The sequence below is a fragment of the Mustela lutreola genome, chromosome 5 (assembly GCF_030435805.1).
Source record: "Mustela lutreola isolate mMusLut2 chromosome 5, mMusLut2.pri, whole genome shotgun sequence".
Classification (NCBI taxonomy): domain Eukaryota; kingdom Metazoa; phylum Chordata; class Mammalia; order Carnivora; family Mustelidae; genus Mustela; species Mustela lutreola.
The window spans coordinates 97,772,823-97,787,035 of record NC_081294.1 but is presented as its reverse complement, the minus strand read 5'-3'; the positions used below and the strand labels follow the sequence as shown (position 1 = coordinate 97,787,035).

The window sequence follows — 14,213 nt, the reverse complement described above, 5'->3', positions numbered from 1 at the left end:
TCCTTCCTCTAAGCCACCTTACTTCCAACTTCACTGAAAAATATCCAAATAATGGGGAAAAAAAAAAGAAAAAAGAAAAAACAATTCCATGGACTCACCTATAGTCTTTCGTATTCACACAAGCTCACAATCTGCCTTTCCCATCTGTAACTTCAGATGAATTGTCCTGGACTGTTTTAATGCCAATATGTCAACTTGGGGCACCAGGTACCATGCTCTCTTGCCTATTTTCTAACATACTGAAATTCTTTCTCCTACATCAATGTTTTCTTCTTCACTAGACTTTTCCCACTAGTGCTCGAACATACGATAATTTCTTCAGTCTTAAAAAATAAACTAAAAAACAAAGTAATAAAGAAGAAAAACTTCTTTAGGCCCAACTTCCTGTAACAGCTACCTCCACATTCTCTGGTTATTCTGAAATAACCAGAATAACCTCTTACTATCTGCTTTTACTATCTCCAATTCTTATTTTCTTATCCTTTTTTTTTTTTTTTAAAGATTTTATCTATTCATTTGACAGAGAAATCACAAGCAGGCAGAGAGGTAGGCAGAGAGAGGGGGAAACAGGGTCTCTGCTGAGCAGAGAGCCCGATGCAGGGCTCGATCCCAGGACCCTGAGATCATGACCCAAACCGAAGGCAGAGGCTTTAACCCACTGAGCCACCCAGGCACTCCATCTTATCCTTTTAAAAACTCTTTCAGGGGGTGCCTGGCTGGCTCAGTTGGTACAGCATATAACTCTTAACCGCAGGGTCCTAACTTCAAGCTCCAAGTTAGACCTACAAGGAGCTTCCTTAAAAAAAAAAAACAAACACGGATGCCTGGTGGCTCAGCTGGTTAAATGTCTGCCCTCAGCTCAGGTCATGATTTCAGGGTCCTGGGATTGAGCCCCACATTGGGCTCCCTGCACCACCCTCTCCCTTTGCTTCCTCCTCGCTGTTTATGCTGTCTCTGTCTCTCGCTCTATTGCTCTCTCAAATAAAATCGTAACACAAAACAAAACAAAACAAAAAACTAATCCTACATAATATAAACTTTCAATTTTTTTAAAACCAGTTCTTACCTGGTTACAACCTGATGTGTATAAGCTCTATTGGGACTCCCAAATGATTTGGCCAGGCCAAAATCTGCCAGTTTTAGAACTCCATTTTCATCTAATAACAAGTTGTTTGGTTTTAGATCCTGTATAATGGAGATTTTAAATAAACATGTCAGCAGGTGGTAGAGAATACCATAATGCTACATTTAGTTGGCTTAACTTTAAACTTGGCAAAAAACAGGGTAAAACCTTAAATTTACACAACAATCAGTACTTTTTTTTCATTGACTTAAAATCTTACCAATGCTAAAAAAGACTGGTTATATTACTTGGTGAGACCTTGGATCAAGACCTTGGGTCACTGAGCTTCAATTTACCTACCTCAGAGGGTTGCTGTGAGGATTAAATTTAGCGTTTTCTATAAAGAGGCTACTGCCTCTTTAAAGTAAACAGTTCCTGCTATTTATTTAATAATAGTAATACACAGGAATTTCAGTAAATAAAAATATGATGCATTTAGAGAGGATGAGAAACAAATTCTTCTCTTTTAGCAATAACCTAAAAGGGATTCTAAGTTAAAGGTATGAGAATTACTGACTATATGTATTCTTAGCTATTTATCTAAATAGAATGCCTAAGAAAATCTATCTATTGATATTATCAGCCTTATTTCAAGAGCTGAATGTTTCTAACATTGACTCAACCATTTCAGAAACTTCATTACTTCACAGAATTTTAGAGTTACTCAAATATTTTTTCTAAAAATATTTTAGTGTTGTAGAACTTAATCCAGACTCACTGTATTTTTTTCCCCTTGTCACAACAGTATAGGTATAGCACAAAGAACACTGGACTTAAAGCCAAAACATGTAGATTTTAATATTCTGTCAGTTACTAGCTACTGACCTTGAAAAAATATATATAGCCTTGGTCACGTGATATAGCAACTTAGCTTTTCACCTAAGAAAAAAATGAAGAACTGGGTCTCTTCTATTTCTAAACTTTACGTAGCATTTTATGATCTTCATGTCACTACCTGGTAGAAAACCAGGGAACACCAGAGGGAGTTCTGAACACTGAAGGGAATACCCAGAGGAAGATAGGGAAAAAATGGCCGGGCTCTATTTTTATTTTAAAATACACACATTTAGACCATTTATGTAATAACTGACTATATTACACTTGACTAAAACATAAAGAATCAATCATACTTGGTTAAAAACCTTACCCTATGTAGAATCCAATGCTGATGTAAATATTCTAACCCTTGAAGAGTCATCAACATGTAGGCTTTGATGTGTGATGGTGTCAACACAAGACTATTATCCTTTATTATAACCTGTAAACCCGGTGTATATATACAATTATTCCAAATAAATCACACCATATAAAATCACATACAGACATAAAATGAGTTTATCCATCATATAGGAGAATCTGAAGAAACACTGCCTAACTCTCCTTAGGAAGCACTGTGAGAATTTCCAGTTACATGATTAGGGCAAGTATCTCTGCTGGTGCATTCTTTCCTACTTCTTTGTTTAAAAGGCATTAACACAGTGAACATTTGTTGTTTTGCTTGCCCCAGGATGTATAGCCCCTACTGATAACAGCATTCAGCATTCCTTTGCGGTATCACCTGGTTAAAATAGAACTGACCACTACCAGTGTCCTCTAGAGGTAGATACATGACCCATGCGTAGCCAACCACCACAATGAAGCCTGCTGTCCAAAAGACTGGTTTAGGGATGGACATGTGATCTAAGCCAAGCTAATCCAACAGGCCAACTACTTAGTTAGAAACTAAGGGAACAAAACAGCTCTTAAGGATATAAACCTAAGGTGCCTGAGTCACTACTCTGAGAAATTAAGCGCATGAAGAAAGGCCACAAAAAAGAAAACAGAGTCGAGCTAAAGTGCAAGACTGAGTTTTCCATGGCATTATTTGAGAACTGTGCTTAAAGCCAGTTTATTCCTATATTTGTAAGTTATATTAGCTAAAAGTTCCCATTTTCTTTTTTTAGAAATCAGATTTAGATAAAAGGTATCCTGGGCCGCCTGGGTGGCTCAGATGGCGGGCGGCTCAGGTCATGACCCCAGGATTCTAGGATCGAGTCCTGCATCAGGCTCCCTGCTTTGCAGAGAGCCTGCTTCTTCCCTCTCCCTTTGCCTGCTGCTCTGCCCCACCCTGCTGGTGTCTTCTCTCTCTCTGTCAAATAAATAAAATCTTTTTAAAAAAAGGTATCCAGGGCGCCTGGGTGGCCCAGTGGGTTAAGCCGCTGCCTTCGGCTCAGGTCATGATCTCAGGGTCCTGGGATCGAGTCCCGCATCGGGCTCTCTGCTCGGCAGGGAGCCTGCTTCCTCCTCTCTCTCTCTCTGCCTATCTCTCTGCCTGCTTGTGATTTCTCTCTGTCAAACAAATAAATAAAATCTTTAAAAAAAAAAAAAAAAAAAAAAAAAAAAAAAAAAAAAAGGTATCCAAATTGGCAAGAAGTAAAACTTACACTATTTACAGATGACATACTATATATAGAAAAACCTAAATATTCCACAAAAAAACTACTAGAACTGATCATTGAATTTAGTAAAGTTGCAAGATCCAAAATCAATATACAGAAATCTGTAGCATTTCTATATACTAATAATAAAGTAACAGTAAGAGAAATTAAGAGAATAATCCCATTTACAAAAAAAAAAAAAAGAAAAGAAAAGAAAAAAGAAAAAGAAAAAAAAAAGAAGTCAGAGTTAGGCAAAATATGCCCTTTTCAGTGCATAGTTCCATGTGTTTAACAAAGACATCCAGTTATGTAACTACTACCAAAATCAAGATAAAGTCCTTTAAATCCCACCCCTACCCTAATTGCCTCAGGCCCCTCTATACCTAATACTTTCCTCTACTCCCAACCCTGGCCACCACTGACCTGATCTGTTTCTTTAGTTTTGCCTTTTCCAGAATATCATATAAGTGGAATTATGCAATATATAGCATTTTGAACTTGAGTTCTTTCATTTAGCATAATACATCTGAGATTCCTCTATACTTTATACATATGAACAGTTCATTACTTTTTATCCCCAAACAGCATTCCATTTTACAGCTATACCACAGTTTGTTTATATATTCATTAGAAAAGGTATTTGGATTGTTTCTAGTTTCGGCAATAATGAATAAAGCTGGAAATCTGTGTACCAAATGATTTCTGTGTAGACATATTTTGGTGTCTCTTAGACAAATATCTAGCAGTGGTATTGCCAGATCATTCTTTAGCTGTGTATTTAACTGTTTTTTGTATTCTTATCAGCAGTGTATGAGAATTTTAGTTGTTCAACATCCCTGGATTGTCAGTTTTTTTTATTTTGTTTTGTTTTTTAAAGATCTTATTTGACAGAAAGAGAAATCATAAGGAGGCAGAGAGGCAGGCAGAGGGGGAAGAAGGCTCCCTGCTGAGCAGAGTCCAATGCGGGGCTCGATCCCAGGACCCTGAGACCATGACCTGAATTGAAGGTAGAGGCTTAACTTACTGAGCCACCCAGGTGTTCCTGGATTGTCAGTTTCTGAGATTCAGTTAGTATTAAGGAAAAACCCAAGATCTTATATTCTCAAAAGTAAAATAAAAAATTTGGGTTTCAGGGCACCTGGGTGGCTCAGTGGGTTAAGCTGCTGCCTTCGGCTCAGGTCATGATCTAAGGGTCCTGAGATCGAGTCCCGTATCAGGCTCTCTGCTCAGCAGGGAACCTGCTTCCCTCTTTCTCTTTCTGCCTGCCTCTCCATCTACTTGTGATTTCTCTCTGTCAAATAAATAAATAAATTCTTTTTTTTTTTTTTTTTTTTTAAAACCAGCACTTCAAAGATTTTATTTATTTATCAGAGAGAGAGGGGGGGAGAGAGAGAGCACAGGCAGACAGAATGGCAGGCAGAGGCAGAGGGAGAAGCAGGCTCCCTGCTGAGCAAGGAGCCCGATGTGGGACTCGATCCCAGGACGCTGGGATCATGACCTGAGCCGAAGGCAGCTGCTTAACCAACTGAGCCACCCAGGCGTCCCAAATAAATTCTTTAAAAAAAAAAAAAAAAATTGGGGTTTCAAAAGGAGGATATTCTGTGATAATATGGAAAAGGAACTCTAAATTCTCAAAAGGCCTAATATTCATTTCTCTAAAAGTAATGTCAATAAGGTACAAGGAACTTGGTAGACAGAAATGCTCTGAAATCCCAATCTCTGTATATAACACTGGGAATATGGCTGAATGACTCAGAAGAAAAAAGGAAATAAGCGTTTAGGATCTCTTCTGATAAAGAGAGAAAAGAAAGTTCTCTAGGAATCTTAATCTTACCTCTAGATCAGTTTCCATAAAATCAAAGACAAGACTAATATTAGATTTATGTCCAAAAGCATCAAGGAGCTGCAAAGCAAAATTAAAAAAATAAATAAGTAAATAAAAATGTGATTTTCCATAAAATATTTGAAAAGATTATACCAACTAAAGTAATTCTTAAAATTTAAACAAGTATCTGGACTGTTGACAATTCCCAACTAAATCTGAATTATCTTATTAAATTTGACATTTATCCTTTATATTGCTAGGAATTAGTAATTTGAGGCACAAAAATACTAAACGTTGTATTTTTTAAAAGATCTTATTTATTTGAGAAAGAAAGAGATAGAGAGCATGCACAAGCAGGGGGAGGGGCGGAGGGAGAGAGAGAAGCTGACTCCTCGCTAAGCCAGGAGCCTAATGCTGGGCTCAATCCCAGGACTCAAAGATCGTGACCTTAGCCAAAGACAGACACCTAACCAACTGAGCAAGTAGTTGTGCCTAAACCTTAGTATTTTTAAAAAGTCACTAAATACTTAAGTTTTCCTCCAAAATTTTGAGGGTTATAATTAAGAAATAAATTAATGAAAACTTCACCTCAGTCTGCAATTTTGTGCTCAATATTTAAGAAAATCCTATAAATAGAAGTGGTAGCTATCATTCCTTATATGCACCCTCTATGCCAGGCTCTATTTCCAGGTACTTCACAAGCATTCAATCAATGAACTAGTCTTACTACAACCCTTGGAGGTGGAGTTATGGCACCGAGTTATAGGGGAGCTTACTCAAGGTCTTATACATGCTAGGGCTCTCGAGGCTTCAAAATGATTTTTCACAAAATTAGGCCATATGCCCATATTAAACTTATTTCATCAGTTGTAGAGTTTTAAAGACAATGCCTAGAGACGCCGAGGTGGCTCAGTCAGTTAAGTGTCTACCTTTGGCTCCTGGGATGGAGTTCCCGGCTTAGAGGGGAGTCGGCTTCTCCCTCTGCCTCTGCCCCTCCCAATTTGTGCTCACGCTTTGAGTATGGCACGTGCTCTCTCGCTCTCTCTCATGCTGTCAAAATAAAGAAATAAAATCTTAGGGGCGCCTGGGTGGCTCAGTGGGTTAAAGCCTCTGCCCTTGGCTCTGGTCATGATCCCAGGATCCTGGGATTGAGCCCCACATCGGGCACTCTGCTCAGCGGGAAGCCTGCTTCCTCCTCTCTCTCTGCCTACTTGTGATCTTTCTCTGTCAAATAAATAAATAAAATCTTAAAAAAAAAAAAAAAAAAGAAATAGAAACTTAATAAATATTTTTAAAAAAACAAAGACACTGCCTATAGAATCAATTAGAACAGAAAATATCTATTAGCCTGTTAAATTTTTAAGCTTTTTTACAAGGTTCACCTAAAGCAATTCATCTTGCTGAGCCTTCAATCAACAACTACCACATTCAGAAATGACAGGGTCCCAAATCCCAGAAACAATTTAGATCATACTCACACCAATTATATTTGGATGACTTAGCTCCTGTAATAATTTTATTTCTCTTAAGGCTGTTCTATTTATACCTATATGAAAAGGCAAAGCAAAATGTGAAAAATAACTCTGACATCTCAAATCTTAAAAACGTTATTTTTTGGGATAGGTTAGTCTTTCAGGAAATAGCAGTGAATATCCTACAGAAAAATAAGGGCCATTTTGACAGTTTTTTTGACATCTGGTTTTATTTTATATTACTTTATTTTTAAAATAGCTTAAAATCACTATGATAAATGGTGAAAAAAAGTATTCACTTTGTAGCAGATCCCTTGAGAAGACTGCTGGAGTAACAATATGACAGTGTGTAACATTAAAGCAATAAATAAGTCAACAGCTTCCTCTTTTTTGCATTATGAATATTAGGAACAGATTCTTGATGCTAACAGCAAAATAGTGGTAAGACTATTATCATTCCCAATACAAAGGATAGAACTCAAAATTAAAAATAATATCTGGTACTATCTGTTAAATAGAAGATGGGTCCTTTTCATAAAAACTAGTTCTTGATGACTAAATAAGACTTAACATGCTAGCACACAAAGCTATGGAGGAAAGGTAAAAACATGTTTTCTTCCATTCGTCTATTTCAGTGTGAGTTTTCCATACTTCCATGAGGTTGTATCCTGAATTTTCAAAGTAATCAGTTCAGAGAAAATAAAAAAAAAGAGTGCTTGCAACAATACCTTAAAGAATGATGAAGACAGCAAGACAAGTCACTGATAACCTTGTTGCCTTACATTTACTCAGATGACTTGGTTATATGACTCTTAACATCCAAATGGTGGGTATCACAAACGTCCTGTCTCTATCCTGATTCTCCATGCTAAGTTTACTCTTCTAGCACCCTGCAATAACCCTATCTAAACCGCTCAAAACAGATATGTTGCTAACTTCCTTAGTGAGAATAAAAACTTTTCCTGTTCTGTCAGATTATATTGAGTACTCACCATCTTTAGCTTCTGATCTATGTCCAAGTTTAATCTGGAGGGGGGGGGGAACCCAAACACATTAAAAATGTGTTATTTAGACTTAGTGCATAACATATAAATACTTCAAAAACTTAGCCACAACAAGAATATGTAGCAACTTATATATGGCCAGTAAGCAAGAAGCGAGTAGGAAATCATGAATCTGAAAGGCAAAATTAACAATATAAGAAAGGACCAAGTACCTATCATGCCTTGCCCCTTAAGTTTTTGAGTTACATTCAAGTAATGGAATTAAGAAAATAAATGCCTCCTTTATCTCTGCAAGATTAAATGTGGAAAAGTTACTGAGGGCATACTGACTAATAAACAACAACAAAAATCACTTCAAGTTGGGCGCCTGAGTGGCTCAGTGGGTTAAAGCCTCAGCCTTCAGCTCAGGTCATGATCCCAGGGTCCTGGGATCGAGACCCGCATCGGGCTCTCTGCTCAGCAGAGAGCCTGCTTCCTCCTCTCTCTCTCTCTCTCTGCCTGCCCCTCTGCCTACTTGTGATCTCTCTCTGTCAAATAAATAAATAAAAATCTTTAATAAAAAAAAAAATCACTTCAAGTTGGCCTACTTGGGAGGAAATATATGACATACAAACATAAAATAACATGTTTAATATGCCCAATAGCATGTTCTTAGGGAACACATTTTCCCAAGAAGAAAAATTACAAATTATGTTGGATACAAAAAATGATTAAACTGTTGTTTAATATACATAACAAAACAAAAAAAGCAAAAAAAATTGCACTAATAGGTTTAGGCTTACACCAGTCTCCTACTCACTGCTTTATACAATGACTACATGTAATTAAAAAAAAAAAAAAGCCCAAAACAATTACTTCTGGAAAAACACAGTTATTCTACCTTTAAAAATATCCCCCAGCTAAATGCAAAATGGTGCACCCACTGTGGAAAACGGTATGGAGGTTCCTCAAAAAACTAAAAAGATAATTACCATATGATCCAGTAATTCCCCTACTGAGTATTTACCCAAAGAATACAAAAACACTAATTTAAAAGCTATATGCCCCTCTATGTATACTGCAGCATTATTAACAAAAGCAAACAGAATATTAAAATAGAATATTACTCAGCCACAAAAAAGAACGAAATCTTGCCATTTGTGACAACATGGATGGATCTAGAGGGTATAACATTAAGTGAAATAAGGGAAAGACAATACCCTATGATTCATCCATATGTGGAAATTAAGAAACAAAACAAACTAACAAAGAAAAACGAGACAACCAAGAAACAGTTAACTAGAGAGAACAGGAGGCTATCAGAGGGGAGGCTGGGGGAGGTTGGGGGAAATAGCTGAAGAGGATTAAGACTATACATCATGATGAGCACTAATATATAGACTTGCTGAATTACTGTACTGTACACCTGAAACCAATGTAACACATCATGTTAGGTATGCTAGAAATAAAATTTAAAAAATAAGAATCTTGGTAATGATAAAAATAGATTAAAAGATGTAAATATATAAATATATCTTCCAACTGTATACTACAAACACAACTTTTTACTTAAAGGTAAAATACTATAGCACTAAAAAATATAAGGCACTCAGCAATAAATTTAACAAAAGATGTGCAAAGCTTTCCAAAACTAAGTAATAAAATGATATAAAAACATGCTTAAAATGAGACCAAAATAAACACACTCATGGATAGCAGGACTCAGAAATCATATATACGTCAGTTTTCTTTAAGTTCAATGCAATCAAATCTAAAGCTCAACAGCATTTTTTAAAGAACACTGACAAACTGATTCTAAACTTTACATGGAAAAGGATCTAAGAACAATTAAAAAAATTTTTACATTTTGTAAACACAATAAAAATACATTGGTTTCAGGAAGCCATCTACTTCATTACCCAGATTAAACAACTATCAATATTTCACCACACTTCATTATTCATTATTCATCCTCATTATTCATCCTCCCCTTTCTGCTGAATAAAACAAACCTCAGATTTCATGTCATTTCATCCCCATGTACTTAAGTAGGCATCTCTAAAACATGGACATTTTCTTACATATTCAATATGCCATCCTCATACTTTTTTTTTTAAAGATTTTATTTATTTGACACAGAGAAAGATATCACAAGTACGCAGAGAGGCAAGCAGAGGGAGGGGGGAAGCAGGCTCCCCGCTGAGTAGAGAGCCCGATGTTTTCATAGAGGTGCATATACTTTTAGTGCAGGCCTCCTCGATCCCAGGACCCTGAGATAATGACCTGAGCCGAAGGCAGAGGCTTAACCCACTGAGCCACCCAGGCTCCCACACCTTATTTATTTATTTATTTATTTATTTATTTTAAAATTTATTTGTGAGAGAGACAGTGAGAGATAGCATGAGAGGGGAGAAGCAGACTCCCTGTGGAGCTGAGAGCCCCATGCAGGTCTCAATCCCAGGACTCTGGGATCATGATCTGAGCCGAAGGTAGTTGGCTTAACCAACTGAGCCACCCAGGTGCCCTGCCACTTTCATTCTTAACAAAATTAATAATAATGCCATAGCAGTATGTAATACCTAGTTCATATATAATTCTCTTGATTGTTTGAAATTTCCCAAGTGGCAGATAAAGTAGCCAAGATAATTTTGAAGAAAAACAGGTATGCTTAACTTATCAGATTTCAAGGGTTTTGAAAGACAGTAGTAATTAAATACACTATAGCATCTGAGCAGGGATTGGAAAAAAAAAAAATCAACTAATGGAAAAAAAAATAGTGTGTCCCGAAATGGATCCAAGTATATACTGGAACTCAGATTACAACTAAAGGCAAAACTTGGCGTTACAACCCACCAGGAAAAGGACAGACGATCCAAAATGCTGGGACAGCAAGGAAAAAAATACTGATCACCCTACTACACAAAATAGAAAAATTAATTCCAGATAAAATAAAGACCTAAATGTGAACAGCAATGCTTTAAAATTTTTAGAAAATAGAACCCTTAATAACCTGGACGTAGGCAAGCACATAAAAAGGAAACCCATAAAGGAAAAAAAAAAAAAGGATAAACTCAACTAGAACAGAACTATAAATTTCTGTGCCCCAGAAGACACCATATATAAACAAAGTCTAGCCAAAGACTAGGAGAGGATACCTGCACTGCAAATTTCTGACGATTAATGTTCAGAATATAATAAAGAATTCCACTAATCCACAGGAAGAAAAAAATTTAAGCACCCTAACAGAAAAACTGGTAGAAAAAAAAAATCTAAAAAGCCAATAAATCTAAGAAAAGATGATCAATCTAACTGGTATTCAGAGGAATATTAATTGAAACAATCATATACCAATTTTGACCCAGGTAATTGAAAAATGTTGTAAAATCTGACAATACAAACATGGTAAGAATGTGGAGGGAGGTTAAACTGGTCCAACCACTTTGAAGAGCAATGTGACAATATGTGGTGAGGGTGATGCTGTTATGTGCCCTAAAACAGCAATAATTCACAGATGGTTTCAAATATGGATATATTCTCTAAAGAAACTGACATGAATAGGCATCTCTGTAGGACTATACTAAGGGAAAACATAAAAAAATAACAACAAAATAGGGCGCCTGAGTAGCTCAGTGGGTTAAGCCGCTGCCTTCAGCTCAGGTCATGATCCCAGGGTCCTGGGATCGAGCCCCACATCTGGGCTGTCTGCTCTGCAGGGAGCCTGCTTCCTCTTCTCTCTCTCTCTGCCTACTTGTGATCTCTATCTGTCAAATAAATAAATAAAATCTTTAAAAAACAACAACAAAATAGCCTAAGTGTACATCAACAAGATTTTGACAGACAAATTTAAGTGTAATTATGCGATGGAATCTAATCACTAATGATCAGAAATAAACCATATCTACATGTATGCATGTAGAAGATTTCAGCAATCATGCTGACTCAGGGGGCACCTGGGTGGCTCAGTGGGTTAAACCTCTGCCTTCAGCTCTGGTCATGATGGCAGGGTCCTGGGATGGAGTCCCACAATGGGCTCTCTGCTCAGCGGGGAGCATGCTTCCCCCTTCTCTGCCTGCTGCTCTGCCTACTTGTGATCTCTCTGTCAAATAAATAAATAAAATCTTTAAAAAAAAAAATAATGTGGGGCGCCTGGGTGGCTCAGTGGATTAAGCCGCTGCCTTCGGCTCAGGTCATGATCTCAGTGTCCTGCGATCGAGCCCCGCATCGGGCTCTTTGCTCAGCGGGAGCCTGCTTCTCTCTCTCTCTCTGCCTGACTCTCCACCTACTTGTGATTTCTCTCTCTGTCAAATAAATAAATAAAATCTTTAAAAAAAAAAAAATAATAATGTTGAGGGCGCCTGGGTGGCTCAGTGGGTTAAAACCTCTACCTTGGGCTCACATCAGGATCCCAGGGTGGTGGGATGGAGCCCTGCATCAGGCTCTCTGCTCAGCGGGGACCCTGCTTCCTCCTTTTTTTTTGTCTACTTGTGATCTATCTCTGTCAAATAAATAAATAAAATCTTTAAAAAATAAATAAATTAAAAAATTAATGTTGATTCAGAAAGACAAACTGTAAAAGAATATTTACATATGTGGGGGTGGATGGGCAGCCAGCCAGGCACTGAGAGAAATAATCTCAAAAGCCACCAATAGAGGATTGGTTAAATAAATGGGGAATCATAAATTGAGTATGATCTTTTTAAAAAGATGAAGTAGACATCAATGATAATTTATTTTTTATAAATTTCAAAAGAAATTAAATATTCCACTTACCTCTAAACGTGCTTTTTTTTAAATTTTAAAAATTTTATTCGACAAAGAGACCACTAGTAGGCAGAGTAGCAGGCAGAGAGAGAGGGGGAAGCAGGCTCTCTACTGAGCAGGGAGCCAGATGTAAGGCTTGATCCCAGGACCCTGAGACAATGACCCAAGTGGAAGGCAGACGCTTAACCCACTGAGCCATCCAGGCACCCTATCCCTCTAAACATAATTTAAAATTCCAAGATACAATAGGTGAAAAAAATACAGAAAATTCATTTTTTGGAAAATTAAACGTGTTAGTAAATAAGTGTAAAACTTTATAGCAGAAAGACTAGATAATGTCTAAATTGAAGCTTCAAAGGAGTTAGGAATTTTGAAGAAGAAAACAGATTCAAATGGCAACAGGAACAATAAGGAGGTAAGGACACCTGGATGGCTCACTAGGTTACGCCTCTGCCTTCAATTCAGGTATTTATCCCAGGGTCCTAGAATGGATCCCCACGTGGTGCTCCCTGCTCCTGGAAGAGCCAGCTTGCCCTGCTGCCTGCTGCTTCCCTGTGTGCGCTCTCTGTCCCCCTTTCTCTGACAAATAAATAAATAAATAAATAAATAAAATATTTTATAAATAAATAAATAGAAGGAGGAGGTGGAGGTCACCTACCCCACCAAGAGACCTTGAGGTATGACAAAAACCTCTGAGAGGATTATTGACTTCAGCAGCACAGGAAAGAACAAGCAACCCGGCAGCAAAACACCTGGATTTAAATGCTAGTTTTAGCCATTAGTATCTGTGTCATTTTGACAACTACTCAATCTCTCTTAGTCTCAGGTATCTCAAGTGTAAAATCAGAATATTTTCCCTACTTCATATGCCTATATGGAGGGATAAATGAAAAGAACGTAAGTGAAGATGCCTGACATGTAAAAAATTAGCTACATACGACCCAAGTTTCTTGAATGAATGCAAATAAAAAAGTTACTAAATTCATTTTTTTAAAAGGCACATCAATGTTAATGCTCATGAAAGCCTTTCAAGGAAAATCTGTACACAGAAAATGCAGATGATACACATGACGGATGCGGTGTGGCAGAAACCGTGACCTGGGAAGATCACGGCATTAAACAGCTCTGAGGAACCAGCAGATGGGTACTTGCTCCCCTTGCCTACGTCTGAAGTTATAAAGCAAACATAATATATAGCTTCCTCCTCATTTCCATTCCAATTAATGGAACATCAACAACAAAACTAATTCAACCCGAGTTCCATCCTAGAACACAAGACATTAATAAACTCCGTTTTCTCTGAAAATGACATAAATATCTCATTAGCAGAGCACGGCCAAGTGTCGTACAGAGCCCAGGCATCAGCTCATACCTACAGATATCTTCAGAGACTGGAGGAAAAATAAGACAGTAACTCACTTTCTTAATGGCGACAATTTGGTTGGTGTTCTTGTCTCTGGCCTTGTAAACCGTGGCAAACTAGAGAGAAAAACAGAAATAATCTAAGCTTGTGGGAGCTTTTTTGTGTTTGCCTTTTTACTTCTTCAGATCTGGAGAAGCAAAGACCTCGGGGTTCTTGGAGCGGATTCGCGGCGGCGTGGAACGCGGTGAGGCAGGCCACTTCCCATTCCC

General features: G+C 37.6%; 1 protein-coding gene across 2 annotated transcripts in view; it reads right to left on the bottom strand.

Moving 5' to 3' along the window:
* Nucleotides 1-14,213, bottom strand: part of CDK7 (cyclin dependent kinase 7) — a 36,402-nt gene that overhangs the window by 21,790 nt on the left and 399 nt on the right. Inside the window, exons 2-7 of one of the 2 annotated variants that reach the window (XM_059175164.1) lie at nucleotides 14,001-14,060; nucleotides 7,830-7,863; nucleotides 6,844-6,911; nucleotides 5,375-5,443; nucleotides 2,271-2,381; nucleotides 1,067-1,185 (exon numbers count right to left, since the gene is read on the bottom strand). In XM_059175164.1, coding sequence (XP_059031147.1) covers nucleotides 1,067-1,185; nucleotides 2,271-2,381; nucleotides 5,375-5,443; nucleotides 6,844-6,911; nucleotides 7,830-7,863; nucleotides 14,001-14,060 — 461 coding nt within the window. The remainder of the gene's footprint in view (nucleotides 1-1,066; nucleotides 1,186-2,270; nucleotides 2,382-5,374; nucleotides 5,444-6,843; nucleotides 6,912-7,829; nucleotides 7,864-14,000; nucleotides 14,061-14,213) is intronic. The other variant, XM_059175165.1, reaches the window with a different exon arrangement.